Source organism: Colletotrichum fioriniae, assembly GCF_027942845.1.
Source record: "Colletotrichum fioriniae strain IMI 355084 chromosome Unknown scaffold_6, whole genome shotgun sequence".
NCBI classification, from domain to species: Eukaryota; Fungi; Ascomycota; class Sordariomycetes; order Glomerellales; family Glomerellaceae; genus Colletotrichum; species Colletotrichum fioriniae.
In genome coordinates, this window is record NW_027076842.1 from 2,780,097 (window position 1) to 2,804,665 (window position 24,569).

Genomic DNA, 24,569 nt, shown 5'->3' on the forward strand with positions numbered 1-24,569 from the left:
AATGCATATTCATAGGCAAATGAAGATTGGACGGTCATGAAGACCTCGTAATATTCGAATATCTCTTTCTACATCTATGCCCATCATCGACGAGGAAGGCCTACGTGGCCGAACGCCCCAACTCCCAAGCTTGACAAAACGAACCAAGCTCTACAACCCTATCCCCTCCAAGGCTTCACATGGCAAAAGTCCAACATGTCGCAGACAATACTTCCAGCGTTTTCTTTTCTTTCATCAGAATCATTCACGAGCATAGTCTACAATGCCCTCGACTCAAAACTCCTCCACAGCACAGTTGGGATGCAACACGTAGACGATAGTCGCCGGCTCCACTGGTCCAGAAGAAGCGCCTTCGGCAGGCGCGTCGTCGTCTGCCAAGCCTTGGCCGCGGACAGCCATGAGGATATTTTCCTGTAAATTCGAATTAGTCTCGACTTCCTGGAAGTGTGTTCTGACTCGGAGATGCCAAATACCTTGACCATCCTCTTAAGAACCTTCTTCGCCAACGCCTTCTCAGAGTCGTGCTCCTCGACGCTGTTGAGCTCATCCTCCTTTTGCTCCAAGTACCACTCGACGAGCGCCTCGCCCTCGACGCCCTCGCCGTTCTCAGCCTCGGCTTCGTTGACGTGCTCGACAATCAAATTGACCATGCTCGAGTACTTCTCGAACGTGATGGTCTGCTTGACCCTGGCCGGTGCAGGCGTGCCCTCTGGTCTGTCAACGGCCATTTCGTCATCGGCCGGCTGACCAGCCGCTTCGGACGCCGCGCGAAGGAGCGCGGCACCTTGCTCAGGTGCCTCCTCGTCATCAACTTCGACATCGTCATGCTCAACGGAGATGATACTCTGCCTGAGTAAATCGAAGGCCTGGGCAACCATGTCGGGAGTAATCACACTCTCGCAGCTGCCCTTGGCGATGGCCTCGGATAAGCGGATCATGCTCTCCAGCTGACGAACAGTGATACGGTACGAGTTCTTGCCAATGCCGCCCTGCGCGTCGTCGGCGCGGAGCTCCTTATACTTCTCGACAAGGAATTCCTTGGCCTCGGGAGAGAACTCGGGGCGGAAAGCGCGAGCGAAACGAATGAAACGCTGGATAGTCTCGGTGCTGTACTCGGGCTCGATGGCTTCATCGCGAAGCTGGTGGATTCCGACAATGTGCTCTGCAAGATGTCTGTCAATAGTCTCGTTACACTCATCAAGGACGACGAAGAAGAGATCAAAACGAGACATGATCGGAGCGCTCATGTTGATGTTGGCGCGAAGAGTCGTTTTCCGGTTGTATCGACCGCCAACAGGGTTAGCGGCGGCGAGAATAGAGGTGCGGGCGTTGAGGGTGGCCTGAATACCAGCCTTGGCGATAGAAATTGTCTGCTGCTCCATAGCTTCGTGAATGGCGACTTGGTCGGCAATGTCCATCTTGTCGAACTCGTCAATGGCGCAAATACCATTGTCTGCCAACATCAGAGCACCAGCCTCAATTGTGAAGTCTCCAGTCTCTTCGTCCTTGACCACAGCGGCTGTGAGACCAGCAGCAGAAGACGCCTTACCACTGGTGTAGACAGCGCGGGGGGCAAAGCCACAGACGTATTTGAGGAACTGAGACTTGGATGTGGAAGGGTCACCAACAATGCAAATGTTGATATCACCTCTCAGCTCCATGCCCTCGGCGGTGGTTTTGTGCACACCAGACAAAAGCTGAAGCAGGATACCTTTCTTGATCGTGTTATGCCCGTATACCGTTGGCGCTATGGAAGCTACCAATCGATCAAGAAGGTTTTTCTCGCTCACGAGCTGGCGCAGCTCTTCAATCTCGGCAGGGTTCCAGCCAGCAACGATGGCAGCTTGAATGTCGTCCACTGATTCCGAGTTGTCGTTGGTATTGTTTTGTGTCATGGAGCTGATAACATCTGCAATCTGTCCGCTCGCCGTGTGGCCTAAATTTGAGGTGTCAGGAGTAACCATACACGCCAGGAAGGCCATGCGGTAGGTCAGATCGCGAACACCCAGAGCCTTGAGACCAGTGACGCCAGAGCCGCCGGCATCCGTACCGGCAGCACGATTGTCGTCGCGAATGGTGCTTGGTCTCAAGCCAGGTAGGCCCATTTGGCTGACATCCGGCACGACGATAAGCGCACCCGTGAAGATGCACTTTTCTCCCGCCTTGGCCCGATCCACAATCTCTCCGCGCAAAATGACGTCCATTGTTCTCGGCATACTTCCCGTGGGAATTTCCGAGCTGTTCTCTTGGATGCGCACCTTCTGCCAGTCAACAAACGTGCTGTGACGGATATCCAGCCGCCATGCTTGGCGGTTCTGGCAAGTCATGTTGGGGCACTGGGTGGGTTCTGTGTATCTGAAAGTCTGCTCCACGTTGGGAACAACTGTTCTGCAGGCCTCGCAAACAAACGTGCCGAGTGAAAGCTCAGGGCGGACTTCTGACGTTCGCGTCACAGTGCCAGAGATGGAAAGCAGCTGGCCAATGTTGGTCGATCTAAGACTGCGCACTCTCGAGATTAGGGGCATGTTGTAGAAGGCGATGGTGAAGAGCTTGTCTGTCTGCTGATTGGCCGTCTTCTCACCCATATCCGTTTGACTTGCGGAACCAAGCTGGCTTGCGGTTGAGTTTGTTGGGTTGCTGGAGGATGTTGGCTGCCTGTGTTCGCGGAAGTACTGCGGCTCGTACTTAGCGATCATGTTGTGTAGAGCGGCCGTAAGGAAAGGAAGGAATCGGTAGTAGCCGCGCATGATACCATCACCCAGCTCTCCATTGGTAAACGTGGTCAGGTGCTTGAAGTCGACGTAGAAGGTTGAGAGCTGGTATGTCCTCATGCCGTGGATCTGTGCGACATAGTACTTGTCTGTCGTGGCAGCGCTGGATGTCGGCGGGGCAGAAGAGCTCGGTTCTTCTACGAATCTACAGATATCTGTGGTTAGAATGATCGCTTAAGAGATCCAAGAGGAGATAGGGAAGCGACTCACGTTTCAATGAAGGTCTCAAAGTGATCCTGGACCATGAGGCCAATTCTATCCTCCACGCGGGGAATGTTCGCAGCATCCGGTATCCTTGATCCGCGGGGGACTTGGTCGTCGGCGAAGCCCTCGGCCTCATCGTCACTCTGGGCGCCCATGCTTTCGGAGGGCGGCGCTCGTGGTCTGCCGCCGACGGAGGAGGATGGCATGAAGGAGCGCTTAGGGGTAGCCGCCGAACGGGACGGGGCGTCCGACATCAGGAGGCCGGCGTCGCTGGAGGGAGCCATGGTTAATGTCGTATCTGTTGCGACTGTAGAGAGTCGTCGTCTGGGGAGTCTCAAGTCGACAATGGTTTGATAGTGCGCAAGCGGTGGTTGCTAGGCAGAAATGCGGGATGTTGTTTTTTGGTGGAGGTGGGATTTTGGGTGGTGGGATGCGATGGAGCCTTTTTCGCATTGGGGAGGCGGAGACTTGCTCACTCAGGGGTCTTAATTGATTTTGTCGCGTGAGGGGCAGCAGTCGCGTCAAACCGCGTTGCTGTCGCGACGGCTTTAATTGACTGCATTCTGCGCTAGTCTCTTTACGGACACCAACCATTATGCCGCCAATTCTTTGCGATGCCTTTCGTATTGACCCGTGGAGTACTCCGATTGTTGCCATTGAACGTGAAGAGGGTTTACCAATTGGTCAATGATTTAGAGGTAGTTCCTTAAATGCATCGCTGCTGTATTGAGATAGTCTGTAACGCCTAGAGTTTGCCATTGCTTCATTGCTCTGTATTCTTTGGGGAGAATATTACTGTTCAAATGCCCAAGCCGTAACCCATGTCTCCTTCCGACTGTTTACGCGCCAGTCTTGGTATCGTCTGGGGAATAAGAGTGTATCTGTCTTCAAGGTCAGTTACAAACCGAAGATGCAGACTGGAGAACTGCATACCGACTCAGCCACAGCAAGCCATTCTTCTATACTTCTCACGTAGGGATCAGACGCCGCCTCTGCACTCGCCTCGTGGCCCCAGATCACCATCTCGTCGAACTCTGCCTTGGTTTCCATGGTACTCAGCTCGACCAGGTCACCCTCGATCTCTTCACCCTCTCCTTCGAGCTGCTGCGTCTCGACCTTTTCGCTCCTCTCCATCACTACGCCTCGGTACTGTTCTGGTAACTTGACTGTCGTGCCGTGGAGCTTTCTACCGCGAAAGTACGCTATTGTCTTGCCATCTGAAGATCTAGTTGTCAGCTTCATGAATTATTGTTCCTGTTGATCGAGACAACGCACCTTCTGGCTTGGTAGGGTTCCAAAATGTATTGGCATCGCCGACGGGACCATCGTGATGAATCCGGCAAGGCAGCAGGTTTACTATGGCCTTGGTCTTTGCTGAGTCGTTTGACTTGATGGATAGAATAGCTTTCGACATGGTGGGTTATGGTGTGCGTTGAGAAACCAAGAATCGCTTCTCGTCGTGGAGGGGTCAATGGTCTTCTATTCAGTAAGGTACTTTATTCAACTTTAGGTACTCCATACTCCGTACCTAAGGTACTCGACTTGACCCGCGCGTCGACAGAGCTCAGACGCGAAATCCGATAATCGATAAGGCGTTGCGATAAGCTCATGATTATCGATAAGGTAAGATATCTTGGCTCCCGCGGTGCACGGTCCCCCACCCTTTTTTTTCCCGACTCCCACGAGCCTCTTTGCCTCTGGTCTTGTCCCTTCAGTCCCCTTCCCGCTGTTTCAACCATTGAGGCATTCATCGTCAGGGGTTCCGGCTGATGCGCTGCTCAATTTTCAGCCATCTCACAGTACTCACCTGGTGACGGGTGGCAGAGAGAGACAAGTGTGCGAAATTGCAGTGGCTTATCTGCTTGTGCAAGTTGGCAACCAAAAGCTGGTGAGAGACATGCGTTGCAACACTAACCAACCCTTTCGATGATTCCAAGACAATGGCAACGAGTTTGCCCAATCCTCGTGGACTTACCAACCCCCCCCCCCCCCATGTGTCCTCATACATGTCTAGTCAGACAGACCGCCGGGATTGAACATGCATGCATCAAGGCATCCTGCGGGACAATATTAGGGACGACTCTAAGACGAGCGGGTTAGGTGTCCTGCGACAAATACGTGGCAGCTCTAATACAACCGGATGCCAAAAGTTAAAACACGATGGAATCCCGTCCCCTAGCTTCCAATGTACCCACAGCCATTGGACTCTTGGAGCACCCTCCCGATCTCCCCCGGCATCAGGAAATGTCCATCTTTGTCCGTCTCTCCTCCGAAAAGTCCGTCTTCCAGATCGTGAACCCGCCCGGGAAAGCCCATGAATAGGGTATGGATTCTGCGGTTGACGGTTGTCGGCAACCAATTAGCGGCGGTGGGGATGCGAAAGTCTTGATGTCATTGATATCAAAACACCCTGGTCGATTTCCTGAGAATTTCCAGTAAAAGCTCCGCAAGAGCTGCAAAGTAACAAAGAGACCCCTGACCCCTTTGCTCGACCGGGGAACGCTCAAATCGGACACCCTACGCTCTTGATTCGCTTGCACCTACTTCAGTTGCGCAGGATTCCAATTGCACAATGAACTACAGAAAGCCTTGCTCATCGAAAGTTTCAACGCTGGATCGGATCGGACATGGCTCTGGTCCAAAAGTTCAGAACAGACTTTCCTCAGTACGGGTAGTTTGAAAGAACCAGAAAAGTCGTTGACGGTTGGATTAGCGTGCGAGTTCGAGGCTCGAGCTATGTATGGATTGAAAATGCGTATCCGCCTACCCTGACTTTCCTTAGTCATGAGATGTTCGGAGGCGATGACTGTCGATCGGGAGAGACAGCGTTCTGGCACACCGTACCCAGCTGGCACGGGAAATGGATGGGAAGGTAAACGACTGTCAGGCCTTGCTACGGGGGAACGCTGCTCCTCCATCCCACGCGCCTAGCATGCAGGAAGGACCTGGGCTTCAGTGCACCATTCTACGGATACGTCTGGTTATACGAATACTTCCATTTGGGAATCATCCTTCGAGGGACGAGCATCTTTATGTACATCATCCTGCACAGAAGTTCTTCCTTCCAGTCACAAGCAAAGAAGAACTCTCTTATCCTCAGCGCGCTTGAGCATGGAAAATCACCCCGTACAGTACACTACTCCGTACCGTCTCGTCCGATCAAGAGCTACCTGAGTCGTTCAACTTCACGCTAAACTGTTTGTTTCGTTCGCCCGGACCTTGCCAGCCGGGACAAATTCCGGACGGCCTTCTCGAAACCTGCAGCTCGTGCTTCTTTGTTCCCAGTGGTTCCCTCCCCCCAACCCAACTTTTCCCAAGCAGCGAGACTAAAACAGTTCGAGGCTGAACGTGGCCGGACGGTCCGGTAGCGCACTGGCCCTTTGAGAGACAAGGTGGTAGGCAAGGTGGTGGTAATACTTTACAAAGTAGGTAAAGACAAGGTGTTATTCAGGTAGTTTCTTCAACCATTTTACAAGCCTGTATTGACAAATGAGCTTCCTGGGTACACCACTCCGACCATAGCTCGCGCACATGCATTGCCATGCGTTCCCCAACTTACCATGCGTTCGGCTCGCCGTGCCTCCGTAGGAAGCTGACATCATCCCTTGGTTTACACTAATAGCCCTGGCCCTAATAAATTTTGTTGGGAGGAGGAGTAGGAGTTCGTTGTCAGCAGCCAGCCGCTGTTAAGAATTGTCTGGTAGTCAGCAAAATGCGCTGCCATCAATGATTTCAGTAATTTGATTTGGCAGAGAGTTGCTGTGTAATTATCTTAACCTAACTTCAGCTCAGAATCCAGAGGCTACTCACCATCCAAGGTAGGCAAGGCAACGACGAACAAGAACCCTAGATGCCGATGAGATCGTCAACCTCCCCCTTCCCCTTTGGAGATGTTCGATTTCCTCAATGAAACAAGCGATGGCCAAGGCCTCTGCCCCTCCCGAGTGATTCCCGTCTGAGCTACCCTTGCCGCACCCACTCTTCCCAAGTTCCCACCCATGCTCATCCTGGCAAAGCCTGGGTTGGACCCTCCCATGCGTCCCCATTTTTTGACCCTCGGGCTTGCGACGGTACCGATGGACGAGACAAGAATTGGAAGCATGCGCTCTTCTTCCTCTACCTCCTTCGCTGCATCCATGTGCCGTTGCCGGTTCCCCTTCAAGACACACACTCACTACCTTACCCACCGGCAAGCTAATCACTCACACGCCTTTAGAAGTTTAGCCTTACCTTGACATGCTTGGAGTGACATTGGTCTCCTTGGGGGGGTTGCCTCTTGCAATAAAATGATACCGTCCCGCCCCTTGCTGGTGGTCTCAGATGCGAACATGTCCCTCTCTGCTCGTTTCTTGTTAACTTTTGCATTCCACCCCTCCTCCCATACATCCCATCCAGCTTGCTTTGCCCCCCTCCATCTTCTCTCGATAGTGTAGAGAGAGAGCTGATGCAGCATCCCAGTGACCTACCTACCTTGAGAGCTTCGGTTTTAGGTTCCCCGGCGGCTTGCTCAACTCAATTGACGTTTGGTTGAACTACGCCAGACCAACCCAGTCCAGTCCTGTACCTTACACCAAGAGCCATTGGGCTTTCCTCGGGTCTCGTACATAAGACACCGTAAACAGGACCTCCGCGACTCTACGTTACTGTATCTACGGACCGTCCCCCTTCGCGCGCAGCCATGCCCAAGCTCCCCTCGCTGGTCCCAGCGGCCGTCGCCAAACCTCTCTACCGCGGCACCGAGCTCGTGAGAGGCGCCGTCGGCAGCCTGACCTGGGGACCGGCCCTCTCCGTAGCCAAGCCCGCTATTCTCTCCGTCTTTTCGAAGATTGAGCGCGGCACCCTCCTGCTCGTCGACGAGCCCGCCGAGCTCCGGAGGGTGTTTGGCCAGAAGCTGGGCGCGAAGTACAACGAGAACCTGACCAACGGCGACCATGTGCCTCGCCGCGCGGATGCCGTGCCCCGCGTGGAGCTGGTCGTCAAGAGCGACGCGTTCTGGATGCGCCTGTTCTTGTTCGCCGACATGGGCTTCGCCGAGTCGTATATGCTGGGGGAGATTGAGTGCAAGGACTTGACTGCCTTCTTTCAGGTCAGTACGCACGCAAGCTAGGGCGGGCGCTGTGGTCGAGTAGGGGTGGTGTGGCTAACATGACATGGCGTCACAGCTCTTCATCGTCAACCGCGAAGAAATGGGCAACGGAACGACCTGGATATCGAGCTTGTCCACCGCCGTCTCGAGCCTGGCGCGAACCACAAACACCCTGTCCAACGCCCTCCTCAACATCTCGGCGCACTACGACATCAGCAACGACATGTTCGCCGCCTTCCTGTCGCCGGATATGACGTACTCGTGCCCCATCTGGAAGCCTCAAAGCAGCGGCGACGACCCGAACGAGCCCGAAGAGACGCTGGAGCAGGCGCAAATGACCAAGCTGCACCGCTTCATCGATGGCGCGCGCATCAAGCCGTCGGACCACGTGCTGGAGATCGGCACGGGCTGGGGGTCCTTTGCGATCGAGGCGGTGAAGAAGACGGGCTGCCGCGTGACGAGCTTGACGCTCTCCAAGGAGCAAAAGGCGCTCGCGGAGGAGCGCATCGAGGCCGCGGGTTTCTCTGATCGTATCGACGTTAGGCTTACGGATTACCGAGAGCTGGAGACGCCGGGCAGGCCGTTTGACAAGATTGTGTCTATTGAGATGCTGGAGGCCGTTGGCCAGGAGTTCCTGGCGACGTATTTTGCGCAAATGGATAGGTTGCTGAAGAAGGATGGGGGTATCGCCGTCTTCCAGTGCATTACGATGCCCGAGGGTCGTCATGAGGCGTACTCTAAAGGCGAAGAGTGAGTCGTCGCAAAGCAGACTAAACCCACGAAATAGGGCCGCGTGCTGACAGACCGCAGTTTTATCAACCACTACATCTTCCCGGGAGGTTACCTTCCATCGATCACTCAGCTGTTGAACCACATCAGCAAGGAGTCCAAGGGAACCCTCATTGTCGAAAAGGTGGAGAACATTGGTGGCCACTACTCAAAAACCCTGAGACTATGGAAGGAGGAGTTCCTCCGCAACTTTGATTCCAAGATCCGTCCAGCGTTGAAGCGTGAGCATGATGACATGACTGAAGAAGAAATAGATGTATTTAGAAGGAAGTGGGAGGTAAGACACGTACCATCTATCCCTCTGGTGGTATTTCTAAGCTAATATGGCCATGCAGTACTACTTCACATACTGCGAAGCCGGGTTCCGAACGAAAACGCTTGGCGACGCAATAATAACCGTGGGGCGCGAGGGCGCTCTGGAGTTGATGGAAGGCATTCCGCTATGAAGGAAGTGGACATAATTGTTGGAGGGAACAAAACCGTGTCATAATCTTGAAGACACGGATGCATGAGGCCCCGGGGCCTCGACGAGTTTTAAAGCAGCGTAGAGGATAAAGTCTCACTTCTTTTTCTTGGACTTATTAGACTTTGGCTTCGAATTTATCGAAGCGCCTCCGAATCGAGGAAAGCGGTTGGCGTGATCCACGTCGAATGCTGACTTGTGTTTCCTGAACAAGAGCATCGTCACCCGCGCATCTTCGATACTTGAGTGAGCACCGCCTTGGATGGTGATCTTGAGCAACTCCTCAGCGAGTCTTCTCAGCGCTGGCTTACTGCCGTTACCGTACTGCCGAAACCCCGGGTGCTTGGCTGTATCGCGGATGTCTTTACTCGGATGACTGAGTTTCAGGCAGTCCAGATCGTGCTTGATATCGTGGGCAACCACTATCCTGTCCTTGAGGAGCGCGGCGACTTCCTTCTGGACCTCGTCGAAGTCCCGGGCAAACCTCATGTGCTTGGGGAGGATCCCGCTCACAGCACTGCGCCAGTCCGTCACCCGCTCTTGGGGCTTCACATACGAGTCGTATACTTGGCGTCCGTGAAAGTCCACGATGCTCACACGAGCCAAGACGGATTCGTATCCTCCATCTCCAACACCAACCATTTCGCAGTCGATGGCGATGTACTTGCCCACTTCGAGCCCTTCTATGAGACCGGAGTTGATCTTATCCTTTTCGGATCCGAGCATGGAGTTGTTTTTCAGCCCGAGACCGTAGGCCTCAGCCAGTGCTTCCGATGAGATGTCATTGTCCTCAGCCCAGAGAGCAAGTGACGGCGATGGGCCGACCTTGGGTTCGACTTCAACCTTTGAGCTTTGTGCAACACCCATGCGTCCGTTCCTTGCTTTTGCGGTCTTTGGATTTGGGGTGTGCGTAGATACTCCTGAAGTTTTCGAGGCAATCTGCTTCTTCTTGGATTGTTGTTGGTCCGATGTTGAAGATTCTGCTTTTCTCTTGACACCTCCAGATGTCTTGGCTGGTGTAGTTGAGGAAGAAGACGGGCCTGCCGCTTTGAGTTGTGCCTGGAGCTTCTTCCAATTTGACGAGAGCTCAGGGGCCATATTCCCTGCTTCCGAATGAGACAACTTCGGAGATGACCGCTCGTGTATCGGCGAGAGGAAACTATGTGGTGTTTTTCGAAATATCGAAAACGGTAAATGAGAGACTCTTGAATGGGAAGTGAGCGATGAAAGTCGAGCCCAAATGAGAGAAAATGGAAAAATGCAATTATCGAGGTCGGGTGGAGTGGAGTCAGCACCTGGGCTAGCGCACCTTCCTTGCAGGGGTTCACGGCAATTTCTTTACCGCCTTTGGGCAGTTCGCGCTTTCTGCCACACCACCTTCCTGTTCCTGCAGCGGTTCAGTCATCTTTTGCGACCGAGAGCAGCAAACCGATTATCGCATTTCATCAACATCCATCAACTATCAACCACCACATCGACTATCCATCATGGCGGCACACGGCGCCAATGGCGAGGCCTCAGTCGGCTCTAGCGAGCCCCGACAAAAGGGAAAGGCCACCCCCGAAACCATCAGGTTCGTCATCCCAAACACCCCACCATCCCGCCCTAACTGGCCCCCCATGCGATGTTTCTCAACTAACTCGTCGGGCGCAGAGCAGGATGCATTGCCATGGTCAAAAAAGAAGGCATTCCTCGTCGAGCCGAGATTCTTAGCATCAAAGAAACGAAGAGCGGTCGCCAGTTCTACTGCAACTTTGACAATTTCAACAAGCGTCTCGACGAATGGGTGCCGACGATCCGAATCGATTTCGACCAAGATGTCGAGTGGCCATTACCCGACAAGGACAAACCGAAAGATCCTAAGACGAAGAAAGGTGTTGCCACGTCAAAAAATAAGGTCTCCAAGAAGTCTCAGAAGCGACCTTCGAAGAGGGAACAGTCTGCGCCTTCAGAGGCCACAACGCCACACCCATGGACCGAGTTCGTCGAGTCGCAGAGCCGTAAGATGACGCCAACGGCCGAGGAGAGCCAGAGCCAGACCCCGGCCACGGCTACGGGCGACGCAACGGCCACCCCCGCAGCTGGAGGTGATGAAATGGAAATTGACCTGGAGGAGGAGGTCCAGAAGAAAGATTTACTCAGTGGCTTCAGCCGAGAAGACGAGATCGAGAAGCTGAGGACACACGGCTCTATGACGCAGAACCCAGCCGAGATCTCCCGAATTCGAAATATCTCAAAGGTCCAGTTTGGAAAGCACGACTTGTTCCCCTGGTACTTTTCCCCATATCCCGAGGTATTCAACCAGGAAGATGTTATTTTCATCTGCGAGTTTTGCCTCGGGTACTATGGCGATGAAAAATCCTTTGTTAGGCACAGGCATAAATGTACTCTGCAGCATCCTCCTGGAAACGAGATCTACCGCGACGAGTCTGTCTCTTTCTTCGAGATCGATGGCAGACGGCAACGCACCTACTGCCGTAACCTGTGTCTCTTGTCCAAGATGTTCCTTGACCACAAGACACTTTACTACGACGTCGATCCCTTCTTGTTCTACGTCATGACGAGTCGAAGCGACAAGGGCTGCCACATAATCGGTTACTTTTCCAAAGAAAAGGAGAGCGCGGACGGATACAACGTAGCTTGTATTTTGACTCTGCCTCAGTACCAGCGCAAAGGTTATGGTCGATTGCTCATCCAGTTCTCGTACGAACTATCAAGGATTGAAGGCAAGCTTGGTTCGCCAGAAAAGCCGCTTTCGGATTTGGGTCTGCTGAGTTATCGGCAGTACTGGGGTGAAAACATCTTGGACCTCATTGTGGGTTACAATGAGCGCGATGAGAAGACTACGATTGAAGCCATCTCAACGGCTCTTGCCATAATTCCGCAGGACGTGGAGCACACCTTACAGGCGCTTAAGATGCAGGTGTATCATAAGGGAGAGCACAAGATCGTGATTCCAGAGAAGCTGATCCAGCAGAGGGAGAAGCAGAAGGTGAAGCAGAAGAGATTGATTGACCCGAGCAAGATCCAGTGGAAGCCACCAGTCTTTACGGCTTCTACAAGAACATGGGGTTGGTAAAATGCGGTTCCCTTAGACTGGTGTCGATAACGAGGCGTTTGAAAAGACATTGATTGATTTTGGAGCATATGATACCCCTATATTCACCACTACCTAGGACAATAGCAAGTTTCAAGTAAATCAACGAGTCTTCGTTCACCGTGATATCTGTTAACACTGCCAGCTCCACGGTGAGCCGCTGTGGTTGCGAAATGCTGCGTGGGGCCAGCGCATTTCCTATCTCTGGCACCTCCGCATTCGGAGGCGACAACCTTGAACTTCACTCTGACATACAACTATAAGTAATCAACACCTTGCAGTCAATCAAGGTCGGCTTTAAATTTCATCAGTGGACCAAAACTTGAGCGGAGGTGATGAAGCAAAGCGTGACAACTGTATCAAAACACTTTGCTCAATTGCCTCACCACCACCGACCCCTCACACACCACAACCGCATATCATTCACTTGCGCAACCAGGGTAGACGCTCGCAAGCTGCCGGTCATTTTTGCTACACACTCAGCGCTTCGACGCTGCTTCTTCACCTCGGCAAATTCTCTCTCATCATCAAGCATGAACGCCCCCTTGCACAAGAAGCCAATCAACCTCCTCCGAGGCTGGCCCTCGCCATCGCTCCTCCCGGCCGCAGCCCTCTCCGCCGCGGCCGTGAAGACCCTCGCCGACCCCACCGCCTACATCCCGGGGCTCCAGTATGGCCCGGACCCGGGATACCAGCCTCTCCGCGAGTCCATCGCCCGCTGGCTGGCGGCATTTTACCCCGCTGTCGACCCCGCACCTCCGTCGGCCGCGGATGATGCCACCAACACGACGACCACCACCGTCGGTGCCGGTCACCACCCACCCGATGTTCGGCGCATTTGCATCACGGGCGGCGCGAGCCAGAATTTGGCCTGTATTTTGCAATCTTTCACTGATCCGCTCTACACGAAGAATGTCTGGATGGTGGCGCCGTGCTACTTTCTCGCCTGCCCCATCTTTGCTGACGCTGGGTTCGACGGGCGTCTGAAGGCTGTTCCCGAGGATGATGATGGTATTGATATCGAGTACTTGAGAAAGGGGCTCGAGGCGGCAGGAGAAGGCGGTGATGAGGTGAGCTCTTCTACGCCCGGGGAGTTGCTACAAGCAGCTCTCCCACCTTGACTTCATCTCATCGTGAAGAGCCTCAAGACATGACATCAACGATGAGAAGAAAACACGGAAAAATCCCAGCTAACATCAATCAACAGCACTTCAAAGAAGCCAAAAAGAGAAAACTCTACCGCCACATAATCTACCTGGTCCCAACCTGCTCCAACCCAACAGGCAAAACAATGTCCCTCCAACGCCGCCACGACCTCGTCCTCCTCGCCCGCAAACATGACGCCCTCCTTGTCTCCGACGACGTCTACGACTTCCTCCAATGGCCCCTCGCCACCCCTCCTCAGCCAGGCTACACGCCCGAAATGCGCATCCCCCGCCTCGTAGACATTGACCGCAGCCTAGGCGTCCCCGACGCCTCCTTCGGCAACGCAGTCTCCAACGGCTCCTTTAGCAAGATCGTCGCGCCCGGCGTGCGCACGGGGTGGGCGGAGGGTAGTCCCGCGTTTGCGTACGGATTATCGCAGACGGGATCGACCTGTAGCGGTGGCGCGCCGAGCCAGTTGGCTGCCATGATGGTCGCGGAGCTGCTCGAGAGCGGGGAGCTGCAGAGGCAGCTTGATCAGGAGACACGTCCTGCGCTCGCGAGACGGCATGGGGCTATGATGCGTGCGATTGCGGAGTATATCCAGACGCCGCTGGGCAAGGGTGTCGTTGTGCGCGGGTCGGCGTTGAAGGGGGCCGAGGTGTTTGGCGGGTACTTTGTGTGGTTTAGTTTGCCTGAGGGTATGTCGAGTCGGGAGGTTGCTGTGCGGGCTAAGGAGACGGAGAACCTTGTGATTGGGCATGGTGCGCAGTTTGAGGTGCATGGAGACGAGGATGCTGCGAGGTTCGATCGGGAGATTCGGTTGTGTTTCTCGTGGGAGCCGGAGGAGGTTGTTGTGGAGGGTGTTAAGAGATTGGGAGCGGTGTTGAAGGCTATGAAGGATGGTGTTGCGTGGAAGTCCTCGAGCACGCTGGATGTAGATAACGTCAAATAAAAGGACAAAAAGTCAGAGTTTAATCCCCTACGACTAAGATTCACTTTGCAAGCTCGACCGATACTGCCTTGATATGAGGGGCTTGTTTTGTGGTTACCCTGTCACATGGGCATAAGTGGTAGCACACGATCTTTTGACTCCCTGAGAGTCTGGACTAAGGGGGCCTGCTCCGTGAGCAATAGCCATCTTCACGGCACTCAGTCTGCCAGTTCTGGCACCCCAGAACAGAACCCGGTGTCCATTGAGTGGGTCTAAGTGGTGTAGTCTTCTCTCGGGACTTCGAATTGCGACTTCTCCTCCCTAGCTCTAATCGTTGCTGACATATTCAGGTGTATTTCCGGGTGCTGGCAAGGGGCGAGGGACGAGAGATAGTGGTGGGGACAATTGTTGATAGCTTTACTGAGAATTGAATTAACCCCCAGTTGCCTAGCGATAAGTCTACTGAGATACAACTCTAAGATCCCTCCAACAACAGATTTGTAGTACCCAGAGCGAAGCAGGGTTGCTACAGACCAATGGCTCCGGTGAATGATCTTGACTTTATACAGTGAATTTAGACGGTTGCTAAGTGACACATGATACGATGAGAGCCTTGAGATAGAAGGACCTGCATTAGGAGAAGTCTCATCGAACAGCGCTGTTCTTCGCAAATCACGTGTTCAGCAGTTGACTTCATCTGCGATGTGTGAAGTTCGTCGACGAAGCAGAGGGTAAATTCCACGGCTAGATATAGTAAGATTCTTTGAGGTCAACGTTGCTCGCTGATTTGTTCCTATTAAATCCATCCGAGGATTGCTTCTACATGACGCCCAAACGAGGAGAGTCAGGTAAAGATAAATATGGGTGTAGGTCAAAAAAGTCTCATACCGGTAGCAAGAATCCAAGTCAGACAACAAGAGAGTGACAAGGCTCTCCGTAGTCGAAAAGGTAAGACTCGGGGGCAATATATTCATGGGCTCATATTCATGGGCCTACATCTAGAGCTGCATATGACTTCCGTTGGCAGACTTCCGCCTTGACCGTCAAGACTCATTCACTACCTTAAATGGTCACGGTGATAACTTCACATCAGAAGTAACATTGAGTAGCATTGCGACCTCAGTTAGCGATTGGGAACGATTGAATGACATCACGGGCGCCTTTTCCCGCTTCGCTAAGCCTTTCCACCAGCCACAAAACGATTGTAAACAAGACCCTTCGGAGCACACGATTCTAGGCTCGTCCCGAAATGGGCGGGGGCGCAGCGAGATGGGGGCAATCAAGCACTAAAAGGATCTCGTGGAGGCTGGGATTTGAGGCTTGAGGTACGAAGAGCTGAAAGCCATCAAGTGCGGGACATCGTCATTGAGAGTGGGTGGCTCACAAGTCTCTCGCCTTTGATGGCGGCGGATTCTCTCTCTCTTTCTCTCTCCCTATCGATGGGAAGCGGTCGGAAGAGGCGTGTGTGGCTTGTGACGGGGTCTCATCGTCTGTGAGGTACTGTGGTACGGTAGTCTGTTGCGGCGGCGGTGGCCCGGGGTTGTACTCGTTGCGGTATGTCTTTAATGGGTGCGTTGTGTCTTAGGCGGTTTGTGGGTATACCTCGATTCTCGAGTTCGGCAGATGCGTATACAATGGAGACTTGATGGTCAAGCTATGGGTTACGAAGCATTTACCGTCAATACCGTGTCCTCCAGGGCTAGATGATGGTGTTTTTTGGAATTATTGACGGAAATGAAACGAGTTGCTTGAGCAGTAGGTGTTTATGCGCCGCTTTCGCATTACCAACAACACTTTCTCCACCATATCTTCCAAACTAACCTAGGTTAAATGATCTGTTTGTAAGTAATCACAAAATATCAAAGTTTACCATAACCACGAAGACAAACAGATGCCAAGACTCCGGGAGGGTGGAGGAGGGGGCCGCATGTACGATGGACGAACCCGACACCTCGGGTCCCCCACTCCGCGTCCTCCCTGCAAGTTTACAACCTCCAACGGGGAAGACGGTGGTGATGGATGCATGCACAGCTTTCGCCGCAACAGCTCTTACCAAACCACCGGGATCCCAGCAACGTCACTGCTTCATTTTTCTCCTCCTCTAACCCAGATATTGTCAAGCTTGCGGGTTGAGGGACTCTAGTATCTAGTTCCCTCTTGTCTAGGTTGAAAAGTATAATTTCGCAATCGCTTGTTTCTCTAGTTTCTCTTCCTCGATGTCCGCAAACGGAAATAAAAGCCACCGTACCTGGGAGAGGCTAGACCCGGGCCCCCGATCACCGCGTTAGTTAGCATTTTGTCTTTCTTTGATCTATCATTTTCGCAAACAAGGGAACGATTCACTCTTAACCATGAGACATAAACTCAGTTTAATCCCCCGGGCGGGCGTCCCCAGACGGGTCCTGGACTCCCCTCTCCCTCCTTTCCCCCCTTTCCATATGAGCCACGAGGAACGAACGAAAAAGGAAGCCAAGAAATAAAGAACCAGAAGAGTGGTCGCGAGAGATATGTCGTGATGCCTCCTTGAATCGACGATTCCTCTCCTCCCTCCCGCCTGCAAAAGATTGCTCATGTCCAGCGAACTACCCGCATCGATACTGTTGTCGAAAACCATACACCTGAGCTGTCATATCGATGGCGCTTCAGTTGGCGGATGGCCTGCCGGACTGTGCCGTACGTTTGTCCCTCTCTCTCTGATACTGTTCTGGCCTTTGTGGTTCGGGTACGGAGACACTATCTACTGCGAACGTCACGGGAAGCTGACAACGTCCTGTTTTGATGTGTTTCTAGATACCGTGTCTGTCGCAGGCCATCAACATCACAACATGTGCCGTCACCAACTTGACGACGACATGTCTATGTCAGGATAAATACGCCATTGAGGCCTTTCGCGTCTGTATACGTGCGGTGTGCGACTTGGAGCAATCTTTACGTGAGATATCCACCCATTTCTCCCCTTTCCTGAGCCTGGCTTTTAGCTAACAGTGATGCCACCTAGTCGCCAAGAACATCACATGGACAAAGTGCGGGTATCCATATCATCACCAGACGGGGTCAATAGCCGGCAAAGTCTCGCTGGTGATTATCACCACCGTCTTCCTTTTGGCGAGGATGGTCTCCAAGTTTCTGAGGCTGTCGACGTGGGGGCCGGACGACTTCACGTTGGTTTTGGGATATGTAAGAGGTCCAGCGTTCTCACAGAAAGAAATTCGCCAATCTGTTTTTACTTTACATAAAGATGGGTTGACTAACAGTTTTTGCTGCAGTTATTTTCCCTCTCTTTTGCCATTTCAAAATTTCAAGGTAGGCTATCCCGTTTCGACACTCTCACGATGTGTCGAGGGACACCGGTTAAGGGGCTCGTCTCACAGAATAGTAGGATATCAATTAGGCATCGGCCGGGATATATGGACTCTCTCCTACGATGAGATAACCCGCTTCATGCAAGTACGATACCAATCCCACCACCACACCCCAACTTATCCCACAGAAACCAAAACTCACATCCCCAACCCCCTCCCTTCCTAGGTCTTCTTCGCCTTCGAAATAATCTACACCCTGTCCATCTCCGCTCTCAAAGCCTCAATCCTCTTCTTCTACATCCGCGTCTTCAGCATGGTCAGCCGCACCTTCAGCCTCGTCCTCTGGTGCACCCAGGCCTTCAATTTCTTGTTTTGTTTCGCCTTCACCGTCGCCAACCTGAACCAGTGCCGCCCCTTCAGCAACGCTTGGGAAGGCTGGGACGGCCGCCACCCGGGATATTGTATTAATGTCTACGCCATGTTCATCGCGCACGCCGCCATCAATATCGCGCTCGATGCGTGGATGTTGGGATTGCCCGTCACGCAGGTGCTGTGGTTGAATTTGAGAAAGAGGCAAAAGGCTGAGATTGTGGTTATGTTTTCGTTGGGTATTGTGTGAGTCTTGAGCTTGGCTTTTGATACCAACCCCCATTCCTTCGGTCGACATATTCGGGGGACATGTTGTTGTTAACACCTCAACTTACAATAGCATCACAATCATCAGCGCAATCCGTCTAAAAGTCCTCCTAAGCCTCGAAGGCTTCCAAGACCCAACCTGTAAGCCCTCCCTCGCCCCTACGACAAAATCCTTCCCTACCTCATCCATCGTCCACGATGCTAACCCACTCCTTCTCGACACAAAACAGACGACGCCTTCTATCTCCACATGTGGTCCTACATCGAACTCTCCGTCGGCATCGTCGTCGCATGCCTCCCCTCAACCCGCCAAGTCTGGCGCCACCTCGTCCCCAAATTCCTCCGGCTCGTCGGTCTGGGAAGCCCCAAACATCACCACCACCACCACCACGGCCACGAAAGGCCAGGGGATTCTGCAAAGAAGCTTCGCGATATCTTGTTCTTGAGCACGAATACAGGAGGTGCTGGTGGAGAAGAAGAAGGGGGAGAGGAGCATTCGTCGTCGTCGGCGGGACCTTCGAGTCCGAGTGGATCGTCGACTCGTCGTCAGGAGTTACATTGTAATTTGTAGTATATACCCCCTTTATATAGTAATTTGTTGTTTGTTTTTACGATACACTAGTCTCTGGACATCGCACTCATTTTTGGATCGGCCTCAGTAGGGACTGTGCTTTTAGACGATGAATGTTCTCCCCCGGTAACTTTCCTCACCAGGCAATGAAGTGAAATATCCTGCTTTGATAACATTCATACAAGCATCTCAACCAGTATCGCACTTTCCGTCAGCTCGAAGGGCTTAGGACTCATCATAACTTCACAGTCAAGACGAGCTGCATAGAGGCACAAGTGAAAAGCGAGTTTTCATCATTTGTTTGTGTATTTTCTGAACTGCAATTACCCTGGACGTCGACTGCCCTCAAGCAGCTTACTGTCCTTCCGCTGGCAGTGACCGAGTAAACGCTTGTTTAAAAAAAACACACTCATCCATTTCCGAGTCCTGTAACCTCACCTCCTTTGCACATCAGCTGTTTGTAAAAGACCGCATTGCCCCCCCTGATACTCCCAGGACACCCGCCAGCCAACCTTCCTATGACCTCCCGGCCGTTCGTTATGCGTGTCATGGTTATGAATCGTACGAAGAAACACCGGACCTTGGTCAACATGACCAGTGTTCTTCTCCTCTGACCTATGTAGCCGGGCAAAGGGGGTTTTCATATCGGGTTGGAAGTGTTACTCAATGGTGGAAAGATGGAGCTCGTGTGTCGTGAGAGTGTAAGAGAAGAAAATTCACAAAAAGACTTCGCTCTCGCTTCCATCCACCCCATTTATCTGCATCTGGGTCAAATTCTCCTGGCCGGTCAAGCTCATATAACGACCGACCAAAGCGATTCGATCGAGTCAGGGTCCTTAAAAATCTGAAAACGCAAAGCGCTCTCTGCGAAAACAATCGATTCTTCGAGATGGTACACACTGCCTACCGCTCGTGGCGGAGCAGTTCGGGCATGCCACAGTTGCAGCATGCGGAACAATATTTGTGCGGTATTCGTCGGCCGTTGATACTGCCGGCTGCGATTGGTAGTGTATGTTAACCTCAATAAGTCAACAAAAGTTGTGTAGGGTTTGAAGTTGTAGTGTGGACAGCTCTAGGCTGCCTGCGTGGGCGTAGTCCTGCGGGACCAGTTCTCGGACCCGCGTCCGCGGTAGCCACCGCGACCTCCTCGGCTGGGGGGAGGTGTCGAACTGCTTGCTTCACCAGAGTACGAAGGCTCCCGTCCCTTGCCGCCACGATGATTCGGGCCCGATCCGCGCTGCCCACCACCGCGCCCGCTGGACCGTCGCGGATTGCTTCCTGATCGAGAGAAAGGAAGCGGAACAGTCCTGGCATCACCCATACCGGGAAGAAGAATGCGGTAAACACTGCCGCTAGTCGACATCTCATGGGGGAACCATAAGGAGCGAACAGTCTCAATATCGGAAACCCAGAAGCGCCTCGGCAGAGGCTTGATGGGGGCGGCAGCAGGTTGCCATGCAGCCTCCGGGGTCTTATGGGGAAGATGAATGCGTGGAAGCGACCCCATTTCCTGCTCCTCGAAGCATTCCTCAGCCGGTGGCTTTGTAGTGAAAGACTTCACATCGTCTGACAAGTTCTGGGTAGCTGAGCGAGGTAGAGAGACGGTAGCCGGGTTGTAGTGACCAGAATAGTCGAGAACACTTTTAGTGACAGGCTCGACACCGGGTGCCTTTGGCGGAGAGTTTGGCTTTCGTCCCGTGAGTAGGTTGTTGATCCTATCTTGCCAATTTTCGTTTCCTGCTGAATCTTGCGATCGCTGGGACACGTGGTTCTGCTGGTAAGGTCCGCGACCATGAGCTCCCGGAACATCTTTGTAGCCGGCTGGCGTTGCCCAAGCAAATGGCCCCGTGGCTCTCGGTGCCGCTGACTGCGCCGCCGCAGCTGAAGGTGGTAACTTGACAACGGGATGCGGCCGGGGAAGAGATACGTGAGGGTGCATGGCGTCTCCATCGAAGGCCGGGTGGCCAAGCATATCCGGGGGCGGCGGAGAAGGTGAGTTAGGCCTCGACGGTTCTGCATGAGAAGCCGAGGAATCATGTCTGTTGTCCTTGGGAGGGAAGAATCTGGAGGAACTTCGTGACTGAGTGGCGGCTGACGGTCCTGTAGGAGGCAGTACAGATGAGTGGTCAGCAGAGCCAGCAGCGCGAGCAGCATCGTGGTGAATAACGTGTGCAGGATCGCGTCTTCCGTCTCCAGATGGGCGCCAAGTATCTTTAATCGTGGCTTGAGCTTGTTCAATAGTGAGCCCGCGCTCCACCAAACTTCGATCACGCTCGAGGCGCTGCGACCTCTTCTCGTCGAGTACGATCTTGTCCCCTTCTAGAACCGAGTGAGCCCATCTATTTCTCATCTCATTCACTTCGCGAGCATTGCCCGTAGTGGGACGACCCTGGGGGACTGGTGGAATCTGAACCTGCGCTCGCTGCGAGCTGGGGGGTGCGATGGGTGCCGGGCCCTTTCCTGCTGCTTGAGGCTCTGGCAGACGACCCAAGTCGGTATTAAAGGTGCCATTGCCCAGTCCGCGATCATTGTTAGGCGATCCCCAGACGTTACGAGGAGCCTGAGGGCCAGCCGCAGCCGCGCCCCAAGTCGGAAGCCGTTCTTGTTGAGGCGTAGGTGCAACCCATGAGTTGGGCTGCCTTGCCTCCGAGCCACTTGGTCGTCTCGCATGTTCTCCGCCTGCGGTAACGGGCCTTTCGCCGTAGGGCTTGTCCTTAGCGTTGGCTGGAGTTGACGGGACAGCCGATGTATCGGGACTCGCGGCAGGCGGCTGTTGACCGGCTTCCTGGTTAGTAGAACCATCTTGTCGAGATTGTGCCTGTGCCGGGGCCGCGTTGGAACTCTCTGGCGAAGCCTCCTTCTTGTCACTTTTACGTTCCGGAGCTGGCCCCATGGCTTCCAACTTAGCCGCGATGCGCGCTTTCCTCGCAGCTTCCTCACGAGCCTCCTCTTCGCGTCGCCTTTGCATTGCTAATTCGCGTTTCTCACGCATGACCTTCTTCTGCATCTCGAGATCCTCCTCCAATCGTGCCATCGGTGGCGGCGCAGCTGGTCTTCCGTCTGTCTGAGGGCCAGCTGAGTGTAGGGTGGCATGGTTGGTTCCGGGAGATGGTCGAGGTTGCCACTGCTGGTTGCCGTGCATCCGAGGACCATGTTGCAAGCCGGAAGGCGAGAAGTTCCTGGGGGAGATGGGACTTTCAACCGAGCCAGCCATAGAGCCTCTACGAGCACTCAGCAAGTCCTGGGGAGGACCCGGAAGCTCATGTCCCTTGCCTGGCCGTTGCAAGTAGGATCCGCTACCACCGCTAGCAACAGAAGATCCACGGCGCCTACCCATAGGACCGTCGGGCACAGAGTTCCTGCTCGTTTGGAAAGCGGCAGACGGCTCCGGATGATCGGATTGGGACGGGCGTTGTAACAGTGCCGGCTGCCTAGGATGGACGTCAGATCGGAAGGAGCCTCTTCGATCGGCCGGTACCGGCTCATAACGCCCAGATTGCGAGTTGAATAGTTCTCGGTTTCCGCCGGGGGGGCCACCTTCTCTCCAAGCTGATCGGTTAAAATCGTCAGCAGCGATCTCCTTGGCATGGTAGGGCGGGGCATTGTTATTAGTCGCGTGGTCTCTCGGGGGATATCTCGCGCTTTGCTGAGGAGTAGGCGGCTCGGCGATGACTGGCGGAGGAGCCTTCTCGACGGGTGGCAGAGGTGCCCAGGGCGATTTGACTGGCGTCGGAGGTGCAGGTGGTTTGGCGACGAGTGTGGGCTTTTCGGCAGACCCAGCCTTGAGGATGAGCCCTTTGCCAGATGCAAGCCCGCCAGTCTTAATCGAGGGCGAAGCGGTGGTTCGAGGCGGTGGTACAGGAGATTTCGGTTTCTCAATGACCTTCTCTTTCGGTGGTGCAGGAGTCGGCTCGGGCGGCGGCGGCGCAGGTACTTCGTCGGGATGAGGGAGGGTGGTCTTGGTACCATCGGTCCAGGTGATGGTCTCGGGCGCCCAGTCGTCGTCGTCGTCTTCTATATCTGCCCAATTTCCCTGTGCCGACTGTCCGCTTTCGGGGGCAAGACGGCTTGCCATATGGATGCCATACTTCTTAAGTTCTTCATCTGTAAGCTTTTTGGGTTCCGGAGTTGGGACAGCTGAGATACGTTATATTAGCACATGATCGCAACCACCTCAAAGACCTAGTAGTCGCCTTACGTCGATTCTTGTTCCATACTGCGCTTGGGTCAGGGCCAGCGGCAGGTTTGGCGCCGTTGGCAGCCGCTTTGAGTCCCGGTGAAGAACCTGTGCCAGTGCCCGACTTTGCGACTAGTCTCGGTCGTGAAGACAGGGTCGAGGTCCCTGATGGCGAGGAGCTCAGGATCGAGGTCGAGTTTGTCTTTTCGCCGGGTTTGGTCGCTGAGGAAATGGCAGGACCCTTGGATGCTAGGAATGTCTTGTTGACCGAGACAGCCTTGAAGGTGGCGGGCTTCTTGACGGTCGACGACGTCCTACCATGTCCCTTTTCTCCATCTCGCGCAGCCCGCGATGCCTCTGTATCCGACCCTCCACTAACACTAACATCTGCTGAATTGAGTTGATCTTCAACACCGGTGATGTGCTTATTTTCTAAGTCATCGACGGCGGGACTACCGTTCAGTTTCGCGCGATTGGGACCGACATTTTGGGGGTCGATATCAGCGTCGTTAGTCTGTTCGGCGGAGGGTTCCGAAAGGATCCTAGGTTAGCCAAAGGGCAAGCGACAGGGCGACAGGGTGAGGTTCGCATGGGTTGGAATGACGAATGAAGACGAGTGAAGAGGGGACGCGGGGATCATCCGGCGATGGGGCAGGGCGCCAGCGGTGTGAGGCTGGGGGCTGGGGGAGGAGGGGGAAAAGAGGGAACTCACGAGCTTGGGGTCAGAATGGACAGAAGCATCAACAGGGGGGCGGCGAGGGTGGCTTCAGTTGCCATCATACGTCGTCGGATGTTCTGCGCTGGAAGAGCGATGTTTGGCTTTTCCGAGCTCGAGTCACCAAAAGTACTAGTTCTGGGGGTGTGTGTGTGTGGATGTGTGTAAGGTAGTCGAAGGACAAGATGGTGGTGGTGGTTGGTGGTTGGTCGGATTTGGTGATGGAGTACTATGGTAGGTATGTATGGGCCGGGGGAGCGACGAGTCGCAGAAATCGAGCGGTTTCGTGTATTCGAATCGCGGGGCGAATGCGATCGTGGGAGTCGCGAATTCGGATAATTCCCCTACCAGCAAGACGTACGTCGTCGGCTTCGTCGTCGTCGTCGTCGAGGTATAGCGTCCGAGGGGGGGGGTTTGGAGGGAATAGAGGAAAAAAAAAGGAGCGCTGGGCTGATGGGGGTGAGGTGGTGGTAGAGAAGGGCACACCTATGCGGCTGTGATGGTTGTGAGGTCGATTTTCCTAGAGAAGCTGCAGTCGCCTAATCAGGGATTAGCGTGCGGCAGCGGCAGGGGGAGCAGCCAAAGTTCCTCAGTGTCCAGCGCTGTGCTGGGCAGTCCACCTATCCAGTCACTCACTGTACGCAGTAGTGCTGCTCCAGTGTGCTCAGTGCTGTCCAGTGC

At 53.9% G+C, this 24,569-nt stretch overlaps 8 protein-coding genes across 8 annotated transcripts; 4 read left to right on the forward strand and 4 right to left on the reverse strand.

Moving 5' to 3' along the window:
* Window positions 1-273: 273 nt before the first annotated feature.
* Window positions 274-3,259, reverse strand: MCM6 (MCM DNA helicase complex subunit mcm6; the record flags this gene model as incomplete). The annotated part of the gene is made up of 3 exons (XM_053194033.2): window positions 274-411; window positions 474-2,916; window positions 2,982-3,259. The coding sequence occupies 3 exons, from the start codon at window positions 3,257-3,259 to the stop codon at window positions 274-276; spliced, it is 2,859 nt and encodes a 952-aa protein (XP_053048609.1).
* A 613-nt stretch (window positions 3,260-3,872) lies between these two features.
* On the reverse strand, window positions 3,873-4,301 carry N0V96_006156 (uncharacterized protein; the record flags this gene model as incomplete). The annotated part of the gene is made up of 2 exons (XM_065757612.1): window positions 3,873-4,200; window positions 4,294-4,301. The coding sequence occupies 2 exons, from the start codon at window positions 4,299-4,301 to the stop codon at window positions 3,873-3,875; spliced, it is 336 nt and encodes a 111-aa protein (XP_065613955.1).
* Window positions 4,302-7,653: 3,352 nt separating this feature from the next.
* Window positions 7,654-9,296, forward strand: N0V96_006157 (uncharacterized protein; the record flags this gene model as incomplete). The annotated part of the gene is made up of 4 exons (XM_053194035.2): window positions 7,654-8,061; window positions 8,138-8,811; window positions 8,872-9,127; window positions 9,186-9,296. 4 exons carry the CDS (start codon window positions 7,654-7,656, stop codon window positions 9,294-9,296), a joined length of 1,449 nt encoding a protein of 482 aa, XP_053048611.2.
* Window positions 9,297-9,409: 113 nt separating this feature from the next.
* REX4 (3'-5' exonuclease) lies at window positions 9,410-10,411 on the reverse strand (the record flags this gene model as incomplete). Its single annotated transcript, XM_053194036.2, has 1 exon — window positions 9,410-10,411. One exon carries the CDS (start codon window positions 10,409-10,411, stop codon window positions 9,410-9,412), a length of 1,002 nt encoding a protein of 333 aa, XP_053048612.2.
* Window positions 10,412-10,800: 389 nt separating this feature from the next.
* ESA1 (Histone acetyltransferase) lies at window positions 10,801-12,392 on the forward strand (the record flags this gene model as incomplete). Its single annotated transcript, XM_053194037.2, has 2 exons — window positions 10,801-10,886; window positions 10,967-12,392. The coding sequence occupies 2 exons, from the start codon at window positions 10,801-10,803 to the stop codon at window positions 12,390-12,392; spliced, it is 1,512 nt and encodes a 503-aa protein (XP_053048613.2).
* Window positions 12,393-12,943: 551 nt separating this feature from the next.
* Window positions 12,944-14,508, forward strand: YEY2_2 (Valine--pyruvate aminotransferase; the record flags this gene model as incomplete). The annotated part of the gene is made up of 2 exons (XM_053194038.2): window positions 12,944-13,480; window positions 13,618-14,508. The coding sequence occupies 2 exons, from the start codon at window positions 12,944-12,946 to the stop codon at window positions 14,506-14,508; spliced, it is 1,428 nt and encodes a 475-aa protein (XP_053048614.1).
* Window positions 14,509-17,928: 3,420 nt separating this feature from the next.
* Window positions 17,929-18,408, forward strand: N0V96_006161 (uncharacterized protein; the record flags this gene model as incomplete). Its single annotated transcript, XM_053194039.1, has 2 exons — window positions 17,929-17,934; window positions 18,016-18,408. 2 exons carry the CDS (start codon window positions 17,929-17,931, stop codon window positions 18,406-18,408), a joined length of 399 nt encoding a protein of 132 aa, XP_053048615.1.
* A 1,660-nt stretch (window positions 18,409-20,068) lies between these two features.
* On the reverse strand, window positions 20,069-23,659 carry N0V96_006162 (uncharacterized protein; the record flags this gene model as incomplete). Its single annotated transcript, XM_065757613.1, has 2 exons — window positions 20,069-23,107; window positions 23,654-23,659. 2 exons carry the CDS (start codon window positions 23,657-23,659, stop codon window positions 20,069-20,071), a joined length of 3,045 nt encoding a protein of 1,014 aa, XP_065613956.1.
* Window positions 23,660-24,569: the final 910 nt, after the last annotated feature.